General features: G+C 47.1%; 1 protein-coding gene across 2 annotated transcripts; it reads right to left on the reverse strand.

The window, feature by feature from the left end:
- Positions 1-3,072: 3,072 nt before the first annotated feature.
- Positions 3,073-21,482, reverse strand: FAM210A (family with sequence similarity 210 member A). 2 transcript variants are annotated; one of them, XM_064150282.1, is made up of 5 exons: positions 21,277-21,482; positions 19,985-20,066; positions 9,335-9,792; positions 7,169-7,280; positions 3,073-4,926 (listed from the first exon to the last, which is right to left on the reverse strand). In XM_064150282.1, exons 3-5 carry the CDS (start codon positions 9,766-9,768, stop codon positions 4,660-4,662), a joined length of 813 nt encoding a protein of 270 aa, XP_064006352.1. In that variant the 5' UTR covers positions 9,769-9,792; positions 19,985-20,066; positions 21,277-21,482; the 3' UTR covers positions 3,073-4,659. The 2 variants fall into 2 exon arrangements, with proteins under 2 accessions (XP_064006352.1, XP_064006351.1); XM_064150281.1 differs by lacking the exon at positions 19,985-20,066.
- Between the last annotated feature and the right edge of the window lie 1,609 nt (positions 21,483-23,091).

Here is a 23,091-nt window from a genome sequence, read left to right on the forward strand (position 1 = left end):
CTGTAACTGGGGTGTCTCATCACAGTAGGGTTACTTTTTCCCCCTCTGTTAAAAGATTAATACAGTGGCTGCTGCAGTCCTGTGAAACCTCTAGGTCTGGCTTCTAGGCTCCCAGCTGTACTGCGTCTCATTACAAACACCCTGCTCTTAACAGCCCCAACCCCTTTTCTTCCACAGACTCCCCCTGCCCCCACCATAATGAGGCTTCGTGCCTCAGACAAAAATTAATTAGGCTTCTCTCATTATCACTGTTTTGATCAGTGGTGCTTTAAATGAGTCCTAATTAAAATGCACATTTTAAAGACCTTGCTGCAGAATCCTCCTCTTCTGCTGCCTTGCTTCTGCTGTGCCCATGCCCTGCTTTTGTGCAAGTTTGCATTGTGCCACTTCTCTAGACGCTGAGCATGGATTAAGATGAAAGCTTGCACTTTTCTTCTTCTTGCTGGTGGTTTTTGCTTGTTTTCTCTACTTATTTATCTCCTTCCCCACAACTGGAGAGCAGGGATTGGAGCTGAAATGTGTGTTGTAAAAGATGAACTAAACTTCTCAGTATCCTCTATGGTCAGTAACATGGCCCCAGAGCGGTTCAAACCACCAAGGGGATGCTATGGTCTGCACTTGGTACTATTGCACTGCCTATCTCTGCCTACTTTAGGTGTTCGACGTTGCCCTTAAATACCTTATTTAAGTTGGCAGGACTGCATGGTCTGACCCAGTGATGGCTGTGCACATGCTAAGCTGGAGGCAGCTTTGCTGGGCTGCCAGTGCATGTACTAACTACAGCTGGAGGAGGGTTGCTGAAGGCTTCCACTGCTTAAAAAAGGGACTAAGGTGTAAACTAGAAGATGCTTACCATATTTTGTGCCCTTTAATAGTTTCCACTATAAAGCACATTGCAGACCAGTGCTAGTAGTATTTTAACAGTGCACATCAAGGCCATGGCAGGTCTCTATGCAGTCTGTGGAGGTGCTGGGGATAATCACACAATAGTTTGGGTTGGAAGGGCCCTTTAGAGGTCATCTAGCCCAACCCCTGTCCAGTTAGCAGGGGCATCTTCAACTAGGTCAGGTTGCTCAAAGCCCGTTCAACCTGACCTGGGCTGTTTCCTTTTCACAGAGAGAGTGATTTCCCATTGGAATGGGCTGCCCAGGGAGGTGGTGGAGTCACCATCCCTGGAGGTCTTCAAGAAAAGCCTGGCTGAGGCACTTAGTGCCATGGTCTGGTTGACTGGATAGGGCTAGGGGATAGGTTGGACTGGATGATCTTGGAGGTGTCTTCCAACCTGGTTGATTCTATTCCATTCTATTCTTAGATGGGCCATCAACCACTTCTCTGGGTGGTATAAAGCTCCCCTTACTACCATTCTCCTCCACCTGTGAGGCATAGTTTCCTCCTGCTGACTTCTAGCACACATCTACTGCTGTCTTGTACAGAGAGATTTATTCTCTGTTTGGCTGAGTTGCAAGCAGCCACCACTCAGCCACCCCTTGCCCAGAGAAAGGGTGCCTCTTTCTTATGGAGGCCAAAGATGCCATCTTTGAGCCCCAGAAGCAACCTTCAGTGCCAGCACCAGATCACTCCAGATTAATTCAACATTTGCAGACATTACAGTGATTGACAGTTGTGTTGAGTGGAAAATTCCAGTTTAATCCTGCTCTGTGTGCCACAGACATGGGCTCAGACTGCTTGACCTACATTTAACCCTGGGCAGCCAGAAACTCTTAGGGGAAAAAGGGAGTTTAAAAAAAAAAATCCTTTTTATCTTAAAGCATTGAGAATGTGCCACCTTCTTACATGGCCCTGTGTGTATCCATACACACATCACCGTGCTGCAGTGCTTGCCCTAGCTGGCTTTCCTGGGTGAAGAAGCCACAGAAGTCACATAGAAGCGCAGCACTGTGCTTGCATGGCTGTTCAGGAGGGTGTAGGCAGCAGCAGGTTGTGTAGGAGCTAGGTTGTCCCTGGAAAAGGGGTTAGGATTGTTAAGTGCTGTAAAATCTGCTTACAGCTGTGAACTTCACAGCTTTCGGGGTAGGGGGAAAAACCTGATGAGCTGATGACTTTCACTGATGTTTTGTCAGGGGAAGCCTGACAGGTAAGGCTGGAGTGACTGACTGCAACCTTCCAGTGCGCAGATCAAAGGCTCTGCTAGTTCCTTGGGCTGTGTTTGTTTTGGCTGGTGGCTGGTGATGAGGGCTGGGTGCCACAGCCAGAGGTGCACTGGCGCGTGTTAAAAGCTCTGGGGCCGAGTGCTAACCGCAGCAGCTTTGCTCCACACACAAGCCCTCTCAGCTTTGAAAGAGGCTGCACATTCTGCTGATGCTGTACCTGTAGAGAAGAAAGTACATGTGCTGGCTCCAGCCATGTGCTAGGAAGGAGCACTTCTCTACTGTAAAATACTGCTCTGGCAAGAAAGTGGCATCAGGTACACCCCAGCACCCACCTGACAGTGACAGGGAAGAAACAAAGCCTGGCTGCAGTAAAACCACACTCAAGAGCAAATCTTCAGTCCTGAAGATCCCCCTCCTGATTTGTGTAGATCAACCCACATAGTTGAGTGCTTTGTTAACTGACCTGCTGGAGGATGTGGCTGTCCTCAAAGATCCTCGAGGTTGTTCCATACTGCAGAACTGATGCCAACAGTACATGATGAGACACTCACCAGTGGGCACTATAAGCTGTTCTTGCAGCTGCAGAAGTGGTCACACAGGACAGGCTACTGCATGTAGTTAAGAAAGGAGATCTTTTGTACTTGGCCTGAGTCTCAATGGATCACAGACACTGGAAGTGCCACAGGATAGCTGGACATGGGGGACTGGGGAGTGTGTCTGTGTAGTGAACACATTCTAACATGCCTCAGGGCTGCAAACCGCTGCCAGCACACCAAGGTGTCCCTACGCAACCCCTGCAACACACAAAGAAGAGATGGAACCTGGGAGGCTCCCACCTCTGGCCCCAGATAAAAGAATTACTGGGGCAGACTTCAGGCTGTGCAGAGAAACCAGACCAAATGCCAAGAGAAGAAGGAAGTGTGCATGGGGACAGCAAAGCAGCAGCTATTAACAGCAGTCCTAGAGCAGTGCTCAGCTCTGCAGCAGAGCTCACAGAATCCTTTTTTTAATAATATTTGTCAGAAAGATGGCACTTTACATCTTCAGGGCATCAAATACACAATGATTATTCCTCACAGCAGCCCTGTGAGGTAGGCATGGGCCTGCAGTTGCTATTTGACACGTGGGCAGAAGCAGAGAAGTAAAAAAAAAAACCAACCCTGCACCTTTACGTTAATGAAGTTCAACTCACTTAAACGTGGAGAGGCCCTCGGTGACTTGACTGACAATGAGGGAGAGCTGCTAAAGTATCAGATCTATTGTTTGACTCCAATGAACAGCACTCAGGGTTCGGTTCTATTCTTTCTCCATGTGCTCCCCCACAAACCCCCCACCTCTGTTAAACAAGATGCAGAGAGCTGCTACAAAGTGACACTCAAAACAGGAAAAAAAAACCAAACCAAACCAACCCAGACACTTCAGTTTAGCCTTCAGTGGAGTAAATCCATGGGAGAAGTTTACTTGCCCAATCAAATGGAACAGCTTCACCTTTATTCCTTTATGACACCTCTCAAAGCATTTCAGCCTTCAGCTAAGAAAATCAGAAGGGAGGAAAACAGTTTGGTAAACTGGGGTGACTGTCTCAGAGATGATGCTTGTTGGAGCTACAGCATCCTGCTGCAGTCAGGAGGACGAATTTTGGAGGGGTTTAACTGTGCCTGTACTAACAAAGCCCCTCAGTGTACTGATTTTTCAAGTAAACTCTTTCAGAAGGTTTTTGTTTCAAAGATGAAGAGTTTTGTAAACGTTAACATAGGAACAACAACCAAATCCTAGTTCTTCATTTACAGTTATTGATTAGTTTCATGACTTTCTATTGTAAATCAACTGTAGGAAACAAAAGTATACTGGACAGTATTGGCTCCTGTGATTCATCTGCCTTCCTGCAGCTTTCTGGTGAGATGGCTGAGAAGATATAACACTGTCCAAGAAAGATTCAGCATAGCCTCAACCTGTAAAGCAGCACAGCTCAGCTGAAGTCTGTGCAGCCATGACAATTCATGCAGCCTGAGTGGCTAATCCAACGATTCCTTCCTGTGCAGTAGCAGTGCCAAAGGTCTGTCTCCAAGCTGAGAGATGAACATGACTGTGGAGGCCTGGGTCCACATAGTCTAAAAGGCTGAAGATGTTGCCTTTCCCAGCAGAGAAATTTTCATTCCCATTCCATGGAAGGTTCAGCCTAACGGAGCCATGGCTGTGCACTGTGAAGGAGGCAGTGGCTTTTGGAAGAAAGGATCATTTTGAGAGGGGAAGGAAAAAAAAACCAACCAAACCCAAACCAAGAGACAAGAGTAACTGTTACCAGCAGGTATGAACCTCTGAGATTTGCTTTTCCTTCTGCAATTTGATAATGTTACCACAAGGAACTTTGACCTTGGTGAATACACAGAGGTTTTTAATCCACGCAGCAACTGTAGCCTCCAAACAAGTTGGTGGTGGGGAGCAAGGAAAAAAAGACCCCAAACCTCAGAAATGCACTTTGTATCTCCTGCCTCACAAAGGGTTTAAAGTGCTAAGGTTTGATATATCCAAAAATGAAGCATCCCTCCTAGTCCTTAATTTTTTTAAATGAAACTTTATCTTTGGTTTCCTGAATCTTCTCTGTTATCTTATCCTTGGTTTCCTCCATCTTCTCTGTTATTTTATCCTTTGTTTCCTCCATCTTCTCTGTTATTTTGTCTTTGGTTTCCTCCATCCTATCTTGTAGGTACTCCTTTACTGGTGGTGGGGTGGACATGTAGCCGTGCTTACGTAGGTATTTAACAGTGACAGACGTTCCTCCCAAAGTCACAGTGTATCTGGCAGGAGTTGCAATCTGAGAGAAACCAAAGATGACACAGCATCAACAAAACGGGACAAGACTGGCTACCAAAAGGTATTTTCAGTCTTGAGAACTTACTTTAGCCAGTGGCAGAGACTAAAGAGACCTGCTTGCAAGGAAACCAGCTGATCTGTGGTGCATCCCTCAGAAATACTTCTAGTGTCCTTTTGACAACCTCAGCACAGGCATTAGGCTTCCATTTAACAAAATAAAGCCCTCTCTGTGGAGCTTGTGGGGATGAGTATTAGACACTTACCTCAGAATGCAATTCAGCACAGTTTGTGAACAGTGAGCCATGGAAGCAAAGAGGAAATAATGACCACAAAAGACACTAAATTCTGAAATTCATCCAGAACCATCCAGGTTGGGGAAGCCCCTCAGGACCACCAAGTCCAGCCTAGACCCTACTCTACAAGATTCACCTTAAACCATATCCCTAAGCCATCCCTTAAACCATATCCCTATCACCTTAAAGCATATCCCATTAAACCATATCCCTATAACCCTACTCTACAAGATTCACTTTAAACCATATCCCCAAGGCATCCCTTAAACCATATCCCTATAACTCTGCTCTACAAGATTTGCCTTAATCCATATCCCCAAGCACCACATCCAAACCATATTTAAACACATCCAGGGTGGGTGACTCCACCACCTCCCTGGGCAGCTCATTCCAGTCTCTGACCACTCTCTCCATGGAACTCTTTTTCCTAATGTCCAATCTAAACCTACCCAGCCTCAGCTTAAGGCCATTCCTCCTTGTTCTGTCTCTGTGAGACGAGACCAGCAGTCTCTCCACAATGAAATTCATAGGTGTATAAAACATCTTTCAGTCCAAAAGTAGGAGCTGCACAGAGAAAATTAGTGAGCTGAGACCCTAAGAAGTCAACTAATCCAAGACACAAGAAAGCAGGTTTGTTAGTGCAGGCAGACTAAGCTGCTCTTCCAGGACTTCAAAGGTAAAAGCCACACAATCATCCCTCTGCTTCCATGTCTTCAAAGTTTCTTCCAACACTGAGAGATCTCCCCAGCTGTAATCAGATCTTTATGTTTAACCATACTCATTTATTGGTCTCCTAAGCACAGGAATAATTGCAAGAGTAGGGGGAAAATAACCCCTTTAAATACAAGGTAAGCACACCACATCTGGGAACAACACAGCTGAGTGGCAGTTGAAGTAAATGCAGAACTTTGGAGTTTTCTTGGTGCTCTGACATGTTTCATGTTTCCCAAATGTGGACTGTGCAAGAGACTCAAACCTGAGGGTGACCGATTCAAAATGGCAATGAAAATACTTGACAGGGAGGGAGAACTAAGGCAGAAAGACAAACCAGCAAACCTTCTAGGATAAAAACACATGTACTTTTATCTGGAAGCCATGACTTTACCTCTCTGTCTCTGTTAAATGTGTCAGGGATAAAAAGGATATATGGGCTGCATTGAAAGCAGCATGGTCAGCAGGTCAAGAGAGGTGATTCTGCCACTCTACTCCACTCTGGTGAAACCTCATCAGTAGTCCAGCTATGAGGCCCCAAATACAGGACAGACATAGGCCTGCTGGAGTGAGTCCAGAGGAGGGACACAAAGATGGGCAGAGAGCTGGAGCACCTCTGCTATGAAGATAGGCTGAAGAGAATACTCCAGGGAGACCGTAGAGCTGCCTTCCAATACCTGAAGGCATCCTATGGGAAGGCTGGAAAGAGACTTTTCATAAGGTTGTCTACTGATAGGACAAAGGGGAATGAATTGAAGCTGGAGCAGGGTAGATTTAGGTTGGACACCAGGAGGAAGTTCTGTACAATGAGAGGTGAAAGACTGGGAGCAGGTTGCTGAGGGATGTGGTTGAGGGCCCATCCCTGGAGACATTCAAGATCAGACTCAGTGTGGCTCTGACATAATTGGAGGTGTCCCTACTGACTGCAGGGGGGTTGGACAAGATGGCTTTGAGGGTCTCTTCCAACCCAATGGAATCTGTGAAGCTAACTGTAAATAAAAAGAAAAAACCCACACCCTTGGGCAGACAGTCCTCAGGCAGCAAACAGAGGAGTTGAGAACAGACTCCTTCAACGAGCACAGAGCCCATACTCACTTGCCTGCAACTGTTTTTGCTACAAACACAAATGCTCATCTATGTGGCTGCCAAAGAGAGAAACCAGCACCAACTCTTTCTGCTGTAAAGAAGTAAAACCTGTTCAGTTCACCAGGCAAGGTTCAGAGCTCTGATGGTACTTACTTTGTACAATGCATATGCAGTTAGCGCGTTTCCACTCTGGGAGTTCTTCAGGATGCTCACTATGCTGTCTGGTAAGCCAACCAACTCGAGGAATGGCACAACATTCACTCCCCTGTAAGAGAGAACAGGCAACCTGAATTGGACTTGAAACCTCAACAGTCATCTATGGTACCATTTCCATTCTTCAGCTCTAGTATACTAGCAAGTTACCCCATTTGTGGTGGTATATATATATCACATGGGTTATATTTCCATACAAACAAGAAGCAAATGAACACTCTTTCCAGCATTCTGAGAGTTGATCCCTTTATATTATCCCTGTTTGGCTGAGCAGCTACTAACTTACCTGTGTTTCAGGTTATTGTCTGTGGAGGGAAGGAGATATAATGGTGGTAAGACTGCTGCCGAGGCTCAGGTAGTTCAAGTTCAACTTCATGTTCTGCTCTACATAAAATTACTTATTTTTCTCCTTTTAAAACTCTCCATCTCATCTGCAGCATGCCCAGAAGCACAAACCCCATGCTTCAGTGCCCTCCACTCACTCATCAGTACATCAAACAAAAGCTGTGTGGCTAAAAAGGAACCAACATGATACATGGACAAGGGGTTTTCTGCCTTGTTCTGCCACTTCAGAAGAAGACAGCCTGTCTTTATACTAGCAAGCTACCTGCAGTTGTAGAGGACCTACCTTACTAATATTTAGAGATGAATTTTAGGATCATTATATCCCTTTCCATTTAATATTTTAAGCATTCTTCTGTGCACTTCAGCACCAGGAACAGTAACAGGCAGTAACTAAGTTACTGGAGCCTACAACCTGAAGGCCTATTCCCAGAGTAGAAAATGGAGCCCTAGCAAGATCTAAAAGGTAGAATTAACTGGGTTAGTTTAAATCACTGCTGTTTGGTCTAGTATGATTCTGAAAGTTGATGTGCTACTTCAAGAGGGTGCTGCTCCTGTGGTAAGACAAACTGAAGCTTTGCCATAATCATTTTCTAGTTAAAGACCTCAGTGGTTTTCACCCTATTTTAGCAGCTTAGTGTTTCAAAAGAAAAGTATCTGAAATATCTGGATGTAAGCATCAACCTGATTTAATCCAAAGCAAAATGTTTTTATGGCTCCAGACCTTTTATTCCTCTGACAGGAGCTAAACTTAGAATGACATTTGGATCTACAGCTCCTAGAAAGGGCAATTAGAAATTAGCTCCTAGAAAGGGCAGCTGGTTAGAGTAACTAAAACAAACACTTGTGCAGCATGGCATTCTGATGTCAGAGCCCCATCCTTGCTGCCAGGAGCTGCTGTTGTTTCATGCTCTCTGTTATTAAATACACAACGCCGCAATCCAGAGAGAGAAACATTTACTCATATTTAGCAAGCCATTTGCAGACAAAATAAAAGCCTCTTTCACTTGAACTAACAGCTCCTCGTTGATACAGTGGATTGTTGTTTCCTAATAAATGGCATTTTCCAGAGCAGTATCTGGCACACACCAGAGCTGAAGGAAACTAGAATTAGAATATCTCACTCATTTTCCCCCCAGCCACACAGGTATTTAGTTTCCAGTTAAAAACCTGCCTTACAGTAGGCATTTCTTCAGTGGAAGGCAGGAAAGAAAGGTAAAAGAAATAAAAGAAAAGATACATACGGCTTGTGAGGAACTCAGGGTGAGGTGGAAAGCACAAAGTCATGGAGGATGGAGATGAAGAGCAGAAGTGGTGAATCATAGGATGGTTTGGATTGCAAAGGACCTTGAAAGATCCTGCCATGGGAAGGTGGAATGCCTTGCAATTCCAAGACTAAGAAGAGAGCAGCTCTTTAAAAGATCTCATCTAGCAGTCTGCAGTTGAGGTTTCAATTGCCTGTCTTTGCCTTGTGAGAGGTTAGTAATAACATGAATGCTGCTGACATCCACGGGGGGCAAATGGACATTGCTTCCAGTGTTAGCACCATAACTCGTTCACAGCAGTGACTGCATGATGATAGCACACACCACGCTCATGAATCCCAACTACTTTCAGTATTCATCTTGTGCTTTAAAACGTAGCCCCATTGCCCTGTTACAGGCAAAGGCCATTTCTGACAGGCAGCAGCATGTCCTTTCACCTACGAAAAGTCACTCTCCACTCAACAGCACTACTGAGCACTGCAACCAAATACCAACTTACTTCATAGCCGCATAGTAAAAGGCTCCAAACCATACAGTGGAAGTCAGCAGATGCACTGGAATCATGACTTTTCCATACTGTTTAAAAGTTTTCTTGAATCTCTGGACGAGACTGATTGATTTATCTTGTAGTGGATCAGGATCTGCAGCGTCTGCCTCTCCGGGACTCTGCTTCGCTGTATCCGTGGCTGCAGAGGAAGGTAGCCTGGGAGGAGTGCCTGCTGGCTGTGATGAGGTGGTGCTTTTCTTTGAGGAGAAGTGTGCTGCACTTGCCTGCAGACATCGTTTAGGAGGGTTCAGTGCCAAAATCACTTTGCATCCAGCCCGAGCCAACACCGAGTGTCCTTTCAAGCACAGGACGGTGCCAGGGCGGGGAAAGGCCACGCAGGTCCCATGCACCAGCTGAGATGCTGCATGCAACAGACTCCGCTGCATTGTGGGGGCCTGCAGCTGAGGCTCCTACAGAGAGAAAGCAAGCAAAGAGTAAACAAAAGGCACTCCAATAACCTGATTTCTCTGTTTCAGTGCCACTTGGACTTGTCAGCTTTTCAAGTGCTTTCTACTCTTCTTAAAAGGTTTTCCTTCTCTTGCTTTGCAGGAACTGTTACCTTCTAGAATTAAATCACTGTTTTGTTTCTCACTTCTTTAGCATTCCAAACTACAACAGTGCCTTCACTTACCACACTCTGCTCCTCACAGCTAGAAGGCTCTGTGATGGTCTGGGTGCCTGTCTGGCACTTAGTGCCATGGTCTGGTTGACTGGCTAGGGCTGGGTGCTAGGTTGGACTGGATGATCTTGGAGGGCTCTTCCAACCTGGTTGATTCTATGATACATAGAGTGCTGAGATCAAGTCTCCCCTTCAGTGCTGTCATGTTCGGGCTAACTGTTATATAGTATCTCCAGCTGGCTGTAAGCTGAGCTGAGGAGATGCTGGCTGTTCAGCACATAGCCCTGGTTGGGATTCTTGGAGACCCATTTAGTTCCTAGAGGCACGTCTAGCTTGTGGCAAGCTATTAACAAGCCCTCTGACAAAAAGGGAGTGCTCTAGTGGCCTCCGGAGGAGGACAGATCAGCTTCTCATTGCAATGGCTTAAGTTTGGTCTTCTCATTTTATTCATTTACTTATTGCACTTGTTATGGTTTAGACCAGCTTTGGCATAAAGCAGTACTCCATCCCCTGCATGTATTCTGCTAGATCTTTGCCTTCTAGTGACAAGGAAGCCACATCTGGAGTACTGAGTCCAGTTCTGGGGCCCCCGAGTTCAAGAAGGACCTCAGGGAACTGCTTGAGAGACTCCAGCACAGAGCCACAAAAACGATGAAGGGAGTGGAACATTTCTCTTACAAGGAGAGCCTGAGGGAGCTGGGGCTCTGCAGCTTGGAGAAGAGGAGACTGAGAGGTGACTTTGTCCGTGTTTAAAAAGGTGAGTGCCAGGAGGCTGGATCCAGGCTCTCTGCTCGCCCATGCCCCATGGCAGGACAAGGGGCAGTGGGTGGAAGCTGAGGCATAGGAAGTTCCATGGAAACAAAAGGAGGAATTTTGTCCCTGTGAGTGTGACAGAACCCTGGTACAGGCTGCCCAGGGGTGTCATGGAGTCTCCCTCTCTGAAGATATTCCAGACCCTCTGAATGTGTTCCTGGGTGATCTGCTCTAGGTGATCCTGCTCTGCAGGGGGGTTGGACTGGATGAGCTTTCGAGGTCCCTTCCAGCCCCTGGTATTCTGTGATTCTACAGTTAGATTTGCTTCACTGTTCATGAAGACAAGAAAAATTTCAGACCAACTGCTGATACATAAAGATCCTATGTGACTACCACAAATTCCTGGTTTTGTATGCGTGCTAACAGGAAACATGGAAAATAGAATCATAAATAGTTTTGGTTGGAAAAGACCTTTAAGATCATTGAGTCCAAGCAGTACTTAAGTGACAAGCCAAACCAACAGTGGTACAGCAAAGGTTGCTTTGGCTATCTGCTGTTAGAAAGGGATGTAAAACAATCAACCTGGTTGCAAGAGACCTCCAAGATCGTCCAGTCCAACCTAGCACCCAGCCCTGGCCAATCAACTAGACCATGGCACTAAGTGCCTCATCCAGGCTTTGCTTCAACACCTCCAGGGATGGCAACTCCACCACCTCCCTGGGCAGCCCATTCCAATGCCAATCACTCTCTCCGACAACAACTTCCTCCTAACATCCAGCCTAGACCTCCCTTGGCACAACTTGAGATTGTCCCCTTGCTGGTTGCATATGATTCTATGGCAGAAGAGACCAATCCCACCTGGCTACAGCCTCCCTTCAGGGAGTTGCAGACAGCCATGAGGTCTGCCCTGAGCCTCCTCTTCTCCAGGCTGCACACCCCCATCTCCCTCAGCCTCTCCTCACAGGGCTGTGCTCCAGGCCTCTTACCAGCTTTGTCGCCCTTCTCTGGACACCTTCCAGCACCTCAACATCTCTCTTGAATTGAGGAGCCCAGAACTGGACACAACACTCAAGGTGTGGCCTGACCAGTGCTGAGTACAGGAGAAGAAGAACCTCCCTTGTCCTGCTGGCCACACTGTTCCTGAGCCAGGCCAAGATGCCATGGGCTCTCTTGCCCACCTGGGCACACTGCTGGCTCATCCTCAGCTACTCTCTGCCAGTACCCCTGGGTCCCTTTCTGCCTGGCTGCTCTCAGCCACTCTGTCCCCAGCCTGTAGTACTGCTTGGGGCTGTTGTGGCCAAAGTGCAGAACCCTGCTGCACCTGGCCTTGTCATCCCATTGGCCTCTGGTCAGCCATCCAGCCCATCTAGATTCCTCTGAAGGGCCCTCTTACCTTCCAACAGCTCCACAGCTGCTCCTAGCTTGGTGTCATCTGCAGACTTACTGATGCTGGACTCAATCCCCTAGTCCACACCATCAGTAAAGATAATGAACAGGACCCAATCCTGCAACAGAGCCTGCCAGATGCATCTTTTATCAGGATGATTTGTATGGAAATAGCTATCCTCTTACAATTCCCTGTTCTGAGCTATCAGCGAAGTTAAAACACAAGAATAGAGATGAATGGGGAAAAAAAAAATTACATTTTCTGTTGAGTTGTAAAAGAGGCCAGAAAGCATCCAAGGGAAGCAGGGATATATAGTGTATGTAGTCTGCTTTGGGCTTTTTACTCCATCCTGCCAGAAACACTCTGGAAACAATATGTAAATATGGATGAATTTAAAGCATTTTTACTTGTTCTGTTGCTGTTTAAAAAAAGAACATTAATTATACCACAGGAGAGTTCCCAATGAAAATCCATGAGCTTTTTCCACTCCCAAGGCACCTTTCTATGAAACCAGAGAATTCATTTACATTCTTGTCATTTGGAGTGTAAAATAAATCAAGCACTCTTTGAGTGTGGTATATACAGAGAAATTCTGAAGGGACACAAAGCAAGTTCTCAGAAATGCTTTTCAGCTCACCTCAAAGGCTAAATGAGCTACGTGGTCTAGTGGAAGGTGTCCCTGCCCATGGCACTAGATGATCGTTCAGGTCCTTTGCAACCCAAACCATTGTGTGTATCTATAACTAAATTACACATAGAAATCATAGAATCAGCCAGGTTGGAAGAGACCTCCAACATCATCTAGTCCAACCTAGCACCCAGCCCTAGCCAAGCAACCCAACCACGGCACTGAGTGCCTCATCCAGGCTTTTCTTCAACACCTCCAGGGATGGTGACTCCACTACCTCCCTGGGCAGCCCATTCCAATGGCAAATCACTCTCTGTGAAGGACTTCCTCCTAACATCCAGTCTATACTTTCCCCAGCACAACTTGAGACTGTGTCCCCTTGTTCTGTTGCTGGTTGCCTGGGAGAAGAGACCAACCCCACCTGGCTACAGCCTCCATTCAGGTAGTTGTAGACAGCAGCATGTACAGACATCTCATCTAAATGACTCTGTTTTACCCCCAGACACACTGTTTTGGTCAAGGCTTTTCTCTAAATGTAATTAAATATCAAAACTTGTTTTCAGATTCAAATTGCTCTTTTCAAGAACTTACTAACAGTATCTCTTACAAAAAGCATCTTGCCAAGCTAGTAGACCAAAGTAAGAAGCTCACAATTGAACAGAAAACAAATGAGTCACCAAAAAGAGCTGGGAACACACTTTAAAATTATTATAATCATCATGCACAATAGATAGGGTAAATAGTGATGCTTTGCAAACTCAGTGTAAAATGGAACCATAAATCTCTTAGTAACTCAGCATAGCCTTCAGTAGCTCTCCATTAACAGGAACTCAGCAGTGTTTAAGGACTTCTTATTGTTTGTATTAGTAGGTTTTAGTGGATGAGTCAGCCTTTAGAATTTGCATTTTGTCCTCTACTACTTTTGCAGCATCCCTCAGACAATGTTACCCACTCTGAACTAAGAAACTGGGCAGTAATTTGAAGTTTGGGCATCACTAGCAGTCTGATATTGCCTACCATTTAAGGCAAATGGTAGGCATTTTTCAGACAGCAAAAAAGGCTCTCTGAAAAACAGAACATCACATTTTAAGTTGAAGGGGATAATGCAAAATAAGTGATAATAGAACGTTAAAACCTTGGTAAAAGAAAACCAAACCACTGTATTAAAACAAAAAAAGAAAGACTAGCTCCTGGAGACAAATGGCCCTAAAAATTTAGCCCCATCTCACCTCAACCATGTCTAATCTCTAGGATATCTTTGCATAGTAAGTGCCATTCTATAACTTCTAAATTTGTCATATTACTCAGTTTTAATACTGATACAAGTGGAGACAAGACAAGAACTTTTATACCCTCATGGAAGCTACTCTTGTTTTTGTTAAAACTTAGTCAAGAACCCTCTGAGGATTTGTTGTACTTTCTTACAGCAATCTTCACTGACACTTCAGCATCAGAAAGCAGAACAGAGTCACTTTGGAAAGAATCAAAGTTATTGTGGACTTTTATGAAGTCTGTGCATTAGATTCGAGAGGCAAAGCAGGGGACGTTAGCACAATGCTTGCACGTTGAGCTACAGATCTGGAATGCTGAACAGGAGGCTTAACAGCTGACCTGCATCCAGTCAATGTAACAGCAGTATTCCCATTTGTCTCTGTTGGCAGGCAGCAGATCTTCAGCTTGCCCACAGCTAAACCTTGGTGCGAGTGTGAATGCTCTCTCTTTAAATCCTCTAAAAGGTTTCATCACAAGTTGCTTTGCTTTCTGCCCTTCAGGACTTGTCTTGTGCTATTGCACAGCTTTACAGTGCTGATTTGCTACCTGGGTCCCTTCATTCCGAAGTTCCCTTCTGCCCTCTACTGAAGCTCCAGAGCAGTACAGCTGATCCAGTTTGCTCTCCACAGTTCCTTCCAACAAGAGCAAATCTGCCGAAAGATCTTCTGCATAGGTACCAGAGTCTCTCAAGATAAAAGGCACATGTCAAGAGAAAAGGGCAATACCCCCAACTTGTCAAGTGCCATCTCATTTGCTTTGTTGCCCATCTGTCACTCTATAGACCTGTCTACAATGAGCAAGTTAAAGATGTTTTTAAATGTTTACTAAGCTTAAAAGTAGCAATCTAAGTCAAAAGGGTTAAACGAGCCCTTTGTTAGTTAAAAGCAGAGTTTGTACTTCTCTGCTCGTTATTTTGACCTTCTTCTGCACATTACCTTTCACTTTAGGCTAATGATCAAAATAATACCTAGTTATCTTCTTCCTAGTTACCCACTCTCATGTAATAACTTTCCTGAGCAACCTCTGACAGCTTCTCAGCCTTCTATCTGCTAAGTGCTCCAGTTTAGAAAGCAGTGGGAAACTTCCACTAGACAACTAAAGGGGGCTGCAAAAGGTAATTCACACCAGCAAGCCTCAGGCCAACAGTTCCCTTCACATGGCTTTGAACTCCCAGAGAAGCAGAGCTGGGCTGGTGGGGGCTCAGATGCTGAAACAAACAAATGCATTGTTTTCAGTATCAGAATGTATTTTGAGAATCTCTTGGGATCTCCCTTCTCAATAGTTCAGTAAGCTTCACTGGCACATTGCTCTCATCTTTCAGCTTTCCCTGAGCATCTCAGGAGTTCTGGCACTCCCTGAAAACAGGTAGTAGCAACATGACTATCAGCTCTATGTCCACAGTACAGGTGTCTCTTTTATGAAGTTCTGCTACCTCCCTTAAAGCTAGGAGATGCTGAGCATCTCTTTTAACCAACAGAGCCCTCAATAGAACCAAAAGGTTGCAGACAAAACTGAACTGCAGCTTGTTCAAGGCTTCCTGCTATACATCATTTGGATTCTAGTAACACAGCTAAGTTTTTAATTCATAATCACAGAATGGCTTAAGTTGGAAGGGATCTTAAAGATCATAGAATCAGTCAGGGTTGGAAGAGACCACGAGGATCATCTAGTTCCAACCCCCCTGACATGGGCAGGGACACTGTGCCCTACATCAGGCTGTCCAGAGCCTCATCCAGCCTGGCCTTAAACACCTCCAGGGATGGGGCCTCAACCACCTCCCTGGGCAACCCATTCCAGGCTCTTACCACTCTTGTGCTCAACAACTTCCTCCTCATGTCCAGTCCGAATCCTCCCATCTTCAGCTTCGCTCCACTCCCCCAGTCCTGTCACTCCCTTATAGCCTAAAAACTCCCTCCCCAGCTTTTTTGTAGGCCACTTCAGATACTGGAAGGCCACAAGAAGGTCACCTGGGAGTCTCCTCTTCTGCGGACTGAACAGCTCCAACTCTTTCAGTCTGTCCTCATAGTAGAGCTGCTCCAGCTCTCTGAGCATCCTCATGGCCCTGCTCTGGACATGCTCCAGCATCTCCACATCCTTCTTGTAATCCAGAACTGGATGCAGTACTCCAGGTGGGGTCCCAGCAGAGTGGAATAGAGAGGGAGAATCACCTCCCTGGCCCTGCTGGCCACACTTCTCCTGATGCAGCCCAGGCTCTGGTTGGCCCCCCAGGCTGCAAGTGCACACTCATGGTGAGCTTCTCATCCACCATCTTGGCCGAGTCCAGCCTGGGTGATTTCATAAGAGTGGGGGGCAGGTAACACTGAAACCATCACCAACCCAATCACAGTGAACAGTATAGGCTTTAAACAACACTCCCCACCTACTAACAAATCTTTTCCTCAAATTTACTCACAGTACTTCCAAGACTTTCAAAGAACAAAAACTCTGAAGCCTTCCAAAGTAGGACTAAGTGAATGTAAATCAGCTCCAAATTAAACAAACCCAAACAGGAAAACACAACAAATCCAATAAGAAGAGAATTCACAGCGGAAGCATTAGATTCCAGACTTGTTTTTTCCCCTTTCTTTTCTCACCACATTTATTTCACATTTTCAAACACTGAGAAGCTGTCATTTTTCTCAGCAAAAAAAAAAAAAAAACAAGAGGAAAATACAGAGCATTCATCTTTCAGCAGCACTGCTGTTGGCAGGCATTTGCTTCCAGTACAAATCTCTCTGAAAGATTCAAAGTGAAGTGTTGAATTCTTTGTTGTGAATTCAAACTTGTCCATATGGGGAAATATGTGTAGTATCAATCAGAGTATCTTGAAGAATTATGTGTGAAGAGACTGATCATAACATTTACAGAACACACACATGCTCACATCCACACTCTGCAGCTAATTTTTGGTAAGTGCTTATTTCTCACCTCTCTCCAAGTGAACGTGAACTGCTCTTACAAAAAGCAGTGCTGTTTTCAGTAAGGTCTACCCAAGTGGATAAACTTTTTTGCCCACTACTCAATTTAATGCCTTGCACAGCATCTTTACTGTGCTGGTCTGAGCCTAGCTGGGATATATTGCAGACAGGAATTAGATTCTAGGCTGTGAAAAGGAAACAGTGGTGATGTCTGCTTCAGTCACAGGCTTGCTGAGATGGATAAGAACAGAAACAGATAACAGAGTTTACTCTCTGGTTTTTTGGGCTGCACTTCTCTCTCTAACCTAACTTGCTGTCTGACTAATCCTTCTGCTTCCTAAACCCCCTGGCCATCCCTCCCAACTCACCTTGAACGTCAGGCAAAGTCTGGGGTAAGGTAAAGGGGTAGGAAAAAGGTGGAAGGGTGGTTGGAAGCCCCTCCTGGGGACTCAGGTTTCTGGGAGGGCTGCTGTGTTTCTGTATTACTTTTTAACTTGTCTATTTCTGTCTATAGCTGTGGATACTGTAAATATCTGCTGTATATTGTGCTAAGCTGTAAATAGAAAGCTTCAGTCTTCAATTTCCAGATCTGCTGAGTCTAGTCTGGGTGATTTCCCCAAGTGTGGGGGAGCAAATAATGCCAAACCATCACAATGACACAACTGCTGATGTTGCCAGCCACACAAACAACAAAATGACATCATCTCCAAGTGTGTGAAAGTGCACTCCCACGATGCAGAGCTCTCTACATCGGGGGAACTCTGTTAGGGCTTCAGTAACAGGGCCCAAATAATGCCCCCACTCACAATCTCAAGTAGCAGATTTACTGCATTGCTGTATTCAGATCAAGAGACGAATCCTGTGACTGCACCACCACAGCCTTTAGAGGCACACTGCCCACTATGTGATGTGATCAACTCATGTTTCAGCACAGAAGCATCTCTCTGTCATAAAGTACTGTCCTACGGCCTCAGACTGCAGGAAGCAAAGGATGCCATCTGGTGTTACTATCAGCAAAATCAGCTTTTCAACCCCACAATGGAGCTAAGAATTACCATTACAGTTATCAGGTAAAGTGCCTTCACATTCTGCTCAACTCTTTCAGCAGCCACTTTTGAAGGAGACTTCTGGAACTGCTGCAAACCCACTTGTATTATTATTTAGAACCAACAAAATCCATCCATTTGAAAAAAACCACAGAACTGCTGTGGCTTACAATTTGTTCATGAGCAGTTGGCTATATTATTAACCCACGTCCCCTTCCCTAATTCTACACAGCAAGCACAGGCTACAGCTCTGGAGAGCTGCAGAGGATCTTCTGCTACAGCAGTCTACAAAGCCACAACCACAGCCTCCTTTTGTTTAAACAAGAACTGTTACACATGGCTAAGGTCAGTTTTTGGATAAGATTAAACAGCAGACCCACAGAGTTAAAATGGATATCCCAGCTAAGCAGCACTTGGATTTTCTGATGTGCACAGAGCAAGACCTACTGTTGCATCCAGATGTCTTTGTTTGGAAGGAGCAGTGTTACCCTTGGAAACAAAACAAATCCACCTGTCTTTAGCTACATAGGTAGCTGCTTTTCAAGATGATGTGCTGGGAGGCACTACGGTAGAAAGGTATGGAGCTGCTTAGAGGATACAACGTTCATTACCTGAACTTGGCCTCAGAAGTCTAGACAGCTTAAAGGTCTAGACCAGTTTAAAGCCCTATTGTATAACCCCAGTGTCTTAAAGGGGAAATCACTTCTGTCCTGACCTGTTTACTAAAGCAGACGAAAGGCAGTAGGGTGAACATGACCAAGTACACCAATCTGGTCCACTAACCCAGTAACACCTGACTGAAGCATAATTCTCCTGACAGTTGGAAACATTATAGTCTTGACTTGAAGCATATTCTTGATTTGATATGAACAAGGGATGTTGGATGTCGAGACCGCTGTATTGGTATCCTCAAGACCAAGTGAGCTTAAGAAGGTATCATTACAATAGACCATTGACTTGTTCCCTTCTACCCTTACTGTAATTTTATTAGAATGATGGGGACACAGAGAATAATCTGTAGATTTTACAGTCATTAGGATGCACGAAAATGTCCTGTAGCCCGAGCTGTATTGTTTTGTTGTTGCCATACTGCACGATACATTTGCCTCCAGTCAAAGAATCTACGGTCATTAAAAACCCCTAACCTTGGTGTTGATCCTCCATCTGAAGTGATGGAACCCATGTAAATATCAAGGTAAAACGGTTGCTATCCATTGTGTACTTTCCAGAAAGGCTTCAGTCATGTTTTGGACTCAGGCCTCAGCTCTTCTAGTGGTTTGAATTCCATTCTTAACCCTGAAATACTGATGGTCAATCACAGAATGGTAGGGGGTGGAAGGGACTTCCAGAAATCATCTAGTCCAATGCCTTGCAAAGCTGGATCACATAGGGCAGATAAAACTGATGCTGAATTTACTTCAGCATCTAGTTTTCCAAGTAAAATCATCTTCAACTGGGCAGATTCACAGTGTACCATCACCAACAAGGACTATGGTGGTGCAAAACTAACTGATTGAGTGTTAAGTGCAAGGAGCAGGTTTACACTTTAATAACTGATGCTTTCTGCTTTTGTTATTCAGTTTGTTGTGGTCTTTTCTTCAAGACCAGTTAGAACTCCCCACAGATCCAGAAACTGTCAAGATGCAGTGGAGATCAAGAACTCTCCACCTTGCAGAATGGACTTCAATCTGTAAGTGATGGCTGTAAGCACAGCCAGCTTAGTTTACCTGGAGAAAAGAACATCTACAGCAGGAGAATTACTCACATCCTTTCAGCAGACAACACCAAGTGAAATCTTTTCCTATCAGCTGCTACCATCTGCAAATCAGATCTGTGGACAGTAACGTCATACAGATCTTTAATTTCTTACACTCCATACATACTCTTGGACCATCTGAATTCGCCTACTTAATTTTAGCCCTCTGCAAGTGAGCTGATGTCCACCTCCTCAAATCATCCATTGGAGAGGGAAAAAATACCTGAAGTGCTTCTCAACCAGCAACTGCAATTCAACAGCACTGCCAGAGAGGCCAGTCATACCCCGCACAGCTTCCAACAGCCCTTGAACAGAAAAGGAGACAAACACACGCTGTCAGCCCCATACAAGAGGAGGATGGCGGGGACACATTATCCCCTGTGCATGCATTTCCCACACAGAAGCAGCTGCAAGCCCTATAAGCTAGCAGCACAAGTGACACATCCTAAACGAAGAACCTGTTCCCTGCCTCTCCTCGCAGTAGAAAAACTTTGGCATATGGTTTTATGCTTGCATTTGTAGCAGCAACAACATATTGGAGTGCAAGCAAACTGAGAAACACCTAAAGAATTACTTTCGGTAAGGAATTCTAGGACACTGGGTGTACCCTGCCCAAATTCACGTTTTCTCTTTCGGGCCAGCTGGGACAAGGCATTTCAGAAATGGACATAAGTGAGGCTGAACATTCGTAATACTCAGCCCAAAGCCAAACTTGATTTAGCAGCCTAACTTCTTACCACTTCTCAGCCTGACTCCCTGGATAACTACCACAGACAGTCACCAGAAACTGGTTACTAATGAGAACCATAACTTCATGCAACTTTGCCACGTTAGCTCTCATTCAGCCAGGTTACGGGTTTAGAGGCTTCTTGAGCCAATCCATACCAAACATGAGAGAAAGAAAGCGCCGAAAGCACAACACAAGCAAGGGAGCAGAGCCGTAGCAGTAAGCAGGCAAGAAGAGTCAATAGGAAATGTCTCCGTTTCCAGATCTTCCCACTGAGGGCAAACCCGCAACGGCTTGTACCTGTCGTGGGGTCACCAACCCCCGTACGGAGCACTCCTGAGACAAGGAAATGTTCGCACAGCCGCTCTAAGGAGAGGGCAGAGGCAAAACACGTGCGGAGAGGGCAGCCCCGGAGACAAACAAGCCTCCACAGCACAGCCTCACTGCGGCCCTCGGATGGTACAACTGTCAAAGGCTCCACACCCACACTTTCCGCGCCAGACACGACGACCCCGGAGACTGACGAAGAAAAAGCAACCAGGAGACAAGAAGGAGCTCCGAGCGGGCATTCCGCCGCGGCTTCCCCTCGGCCCAATCCCGCAGGACTGCCATAACCACATCGGCCGGGGCCAAAGCCGCCCCTCCGCGCCGCGGGAAGCCGCCCGACGCCGGCAGGCCCTGCTCCTCCTCACCACTCGCCATGGCTCTCTCGTTCCCCTGCCTTCACGCAGCCAGAAAAGGTGCAGGAAGCACCCGCACCCCTCCCTCAGCCACACCAAACAGGGTACCTGGCAGCCAAGCCACGGTTCCTCCTCTCCCAGCTCACGGGCTCTGAGCTACGGAGACACAGCAGACGGCAGAGAAGCGAGGGGCACCGCTGCAGTCACGGCCCCGCCCCGCCCGCAGCAGGGCAACGTGCAGCAGCGCCCGTCCCCACCATCACCTTGAGGCCCGGCGGGAGGAGTGCGCAGGCTCGGCCGCACCGCGCTGCCCGCTCCGCCGCCTGGGGCTCGTAGTTCCCGGCCGGGGGCCCCGCCCCGGGGCGGAGCTCGGCGCGTAAAGGCGCGCGGCGCGGCGGGCTGCCCGGACGTGACGCCTGCGGTCCCGGTGCTGCGCAGCCGCCGCTGCCCCCGGCGCCATGGCGAGGCGCTCGGTGCGCTGAGCGGGGGAGGCACGGCCTGGGTGCGCACCTGCGGCGCGGCGGGGGCAGGAGCGCAGTCCTCGGTCTGGACGGTAAACAGGGTGGTCGGGGCCGAGACTTTTGGGTGGGTACGGCGGGGGAGTTTCTGGGGCCTTCGGCAGTCGGCCCGGGGGTAGCGGTGCCCGCCGGCGCTGGGCCGCGCCCTCGCCCTCTGCGCTGCACGCCAGGTAGTGCAGGGAAGAGGCGGCAGGGTCGTCGCCCTTAACCGGGGGCTGGCGCGGAGCCTGTTGCTCTTTTCGCGTCTGGCTTCGGAGTGCCGTGGAAGAGTTCGGGCTGAAACGGTACCGAAAACTCAGAGAGGCTTCCGAGCCTGGCTTCGGGGCGCCGGCAGGCAGAGCTCCTTACCGCGGCGTGGGGGCAGGTTAGCAGAGGGGAGCGCACGGTATCCTGAGCTCCGTGTCCACGGAAAGCCTTCGTTATTGTGGTCGTATGACGTCCCGGAGCTAATTGTCAGAGCCGTTAGCACGATACACACTCCCGAATCTGTAGTCCCAGGTGAGTCGGTGGTCCACTGTCCAGGTCTGGGCTCCTCAGTTGAAAAGAGATGTTGAGGTGCTGGAACGAGTGCAGGGGAGAGCAGCGAAGCTGCCGAGGGGCCTGGAGCACAGCCTGTGAGGGGAGGCCGAGGGAGCTGGGGGTGAGCAGCCTGCAGCAGAGGAAGGGGGGGGAGGAGACCTCATTGCTGCCTACAACTACCTGAAGAGAGGCTGTAGTCAGGTGGGGTTGGGCTCTGCTGCCAGGCAAGCAGCAACAGAACAAGGGGACACAGCCTCAAACTGTGCCAGGGGAGGTCTCGGCTGGATGTTAGGAGGAAGCTGTTGGCAGAGAGAGTGATTGGCATTGGAATGGGCTGCCCAGGGAGGTGGTGGAGTCACCATCCCTGGAGGAGCTCAGGTGAAGCCTGTATGAGGCACTTAGTGCTGTGGTTTAGTTGATTGGCTAGGGCTGGGTGAGGGGTTGGTGTGGGTGAGTTTGGAGGCCTCTTCCAACCTGCTTGATTCTATGATAGTCTCCAGTGGCAAATTAGAGTATCCTGTAGCAAACCATGGCCCTGCACATGCTCTCTGCATTGGCCAACTGCCAATGCCAAAGCATAAACTGGCTTTGACTTGCTCAAGGCCGCAATCCTTTTGCTAGATATGGAGCATCCATTCCCCAAACTATGCTGCAAACGTCTTGTTATCTCTTGATGAGCTTTGTGATTCTGGCAGCTGTGTTCCTGAAAAGATACATGCAGGAGGAAGCACTTAGAAGTTAAGCTTGGAACAAAGGTTCTGTTTAGTATCGGTGGCTTTGTTCAGGCCCCTTGCGCTGAGCAGGGACATCTTCAACTACATCAGGTTTGCCCCCAGCCCTTACCTGGAATGTTTCAGTATCTTTCTGGGCAACTTGGGCTAGCATC

Source organism: Pogoniulus pusillus, chromosome 10, assembly GCF_015220805.1.
Source record: "Pogoniulus pusillus isolate bPogPus1 chromosome 10, bPogPus1.pri, whole genome shotgun sequence".
Classification (NCBI taxonomy): Eukaryota; Metazoa; Chordata; class Aves; order Piciformes; family Lybiidae; genus Pogoniulus; species Pogoniulus pusillus.

What these genes read in the sequence shown, in the direction of transcription:
- FAM210A (XM_064150281.1), bottom strand. Translation starts at nt 9,768, where the DNA reads ATGCAGCGGAGTCTGTTGCATGCAGCATCTCAGCTGGTGCATGGGACC. An exon ending in TTTTACTATGCGGCTATGAA is followed by an intron (nt 7,281 to 9,334) that starts GTAAGTTGGTAT and finishes TCTCTCTTACAG; the next exon opens with GGGAGTGAATGTTGTGCCAT. An exon ending in CTGCATATGCATTGTACAAA is followed by an intron (nt 4,927 to 7,168) that starts GTAAGTACCATC and finishes GGTTTCTCTCAG; the next exon opens with ATTGCAACTCCTGCCAGATA.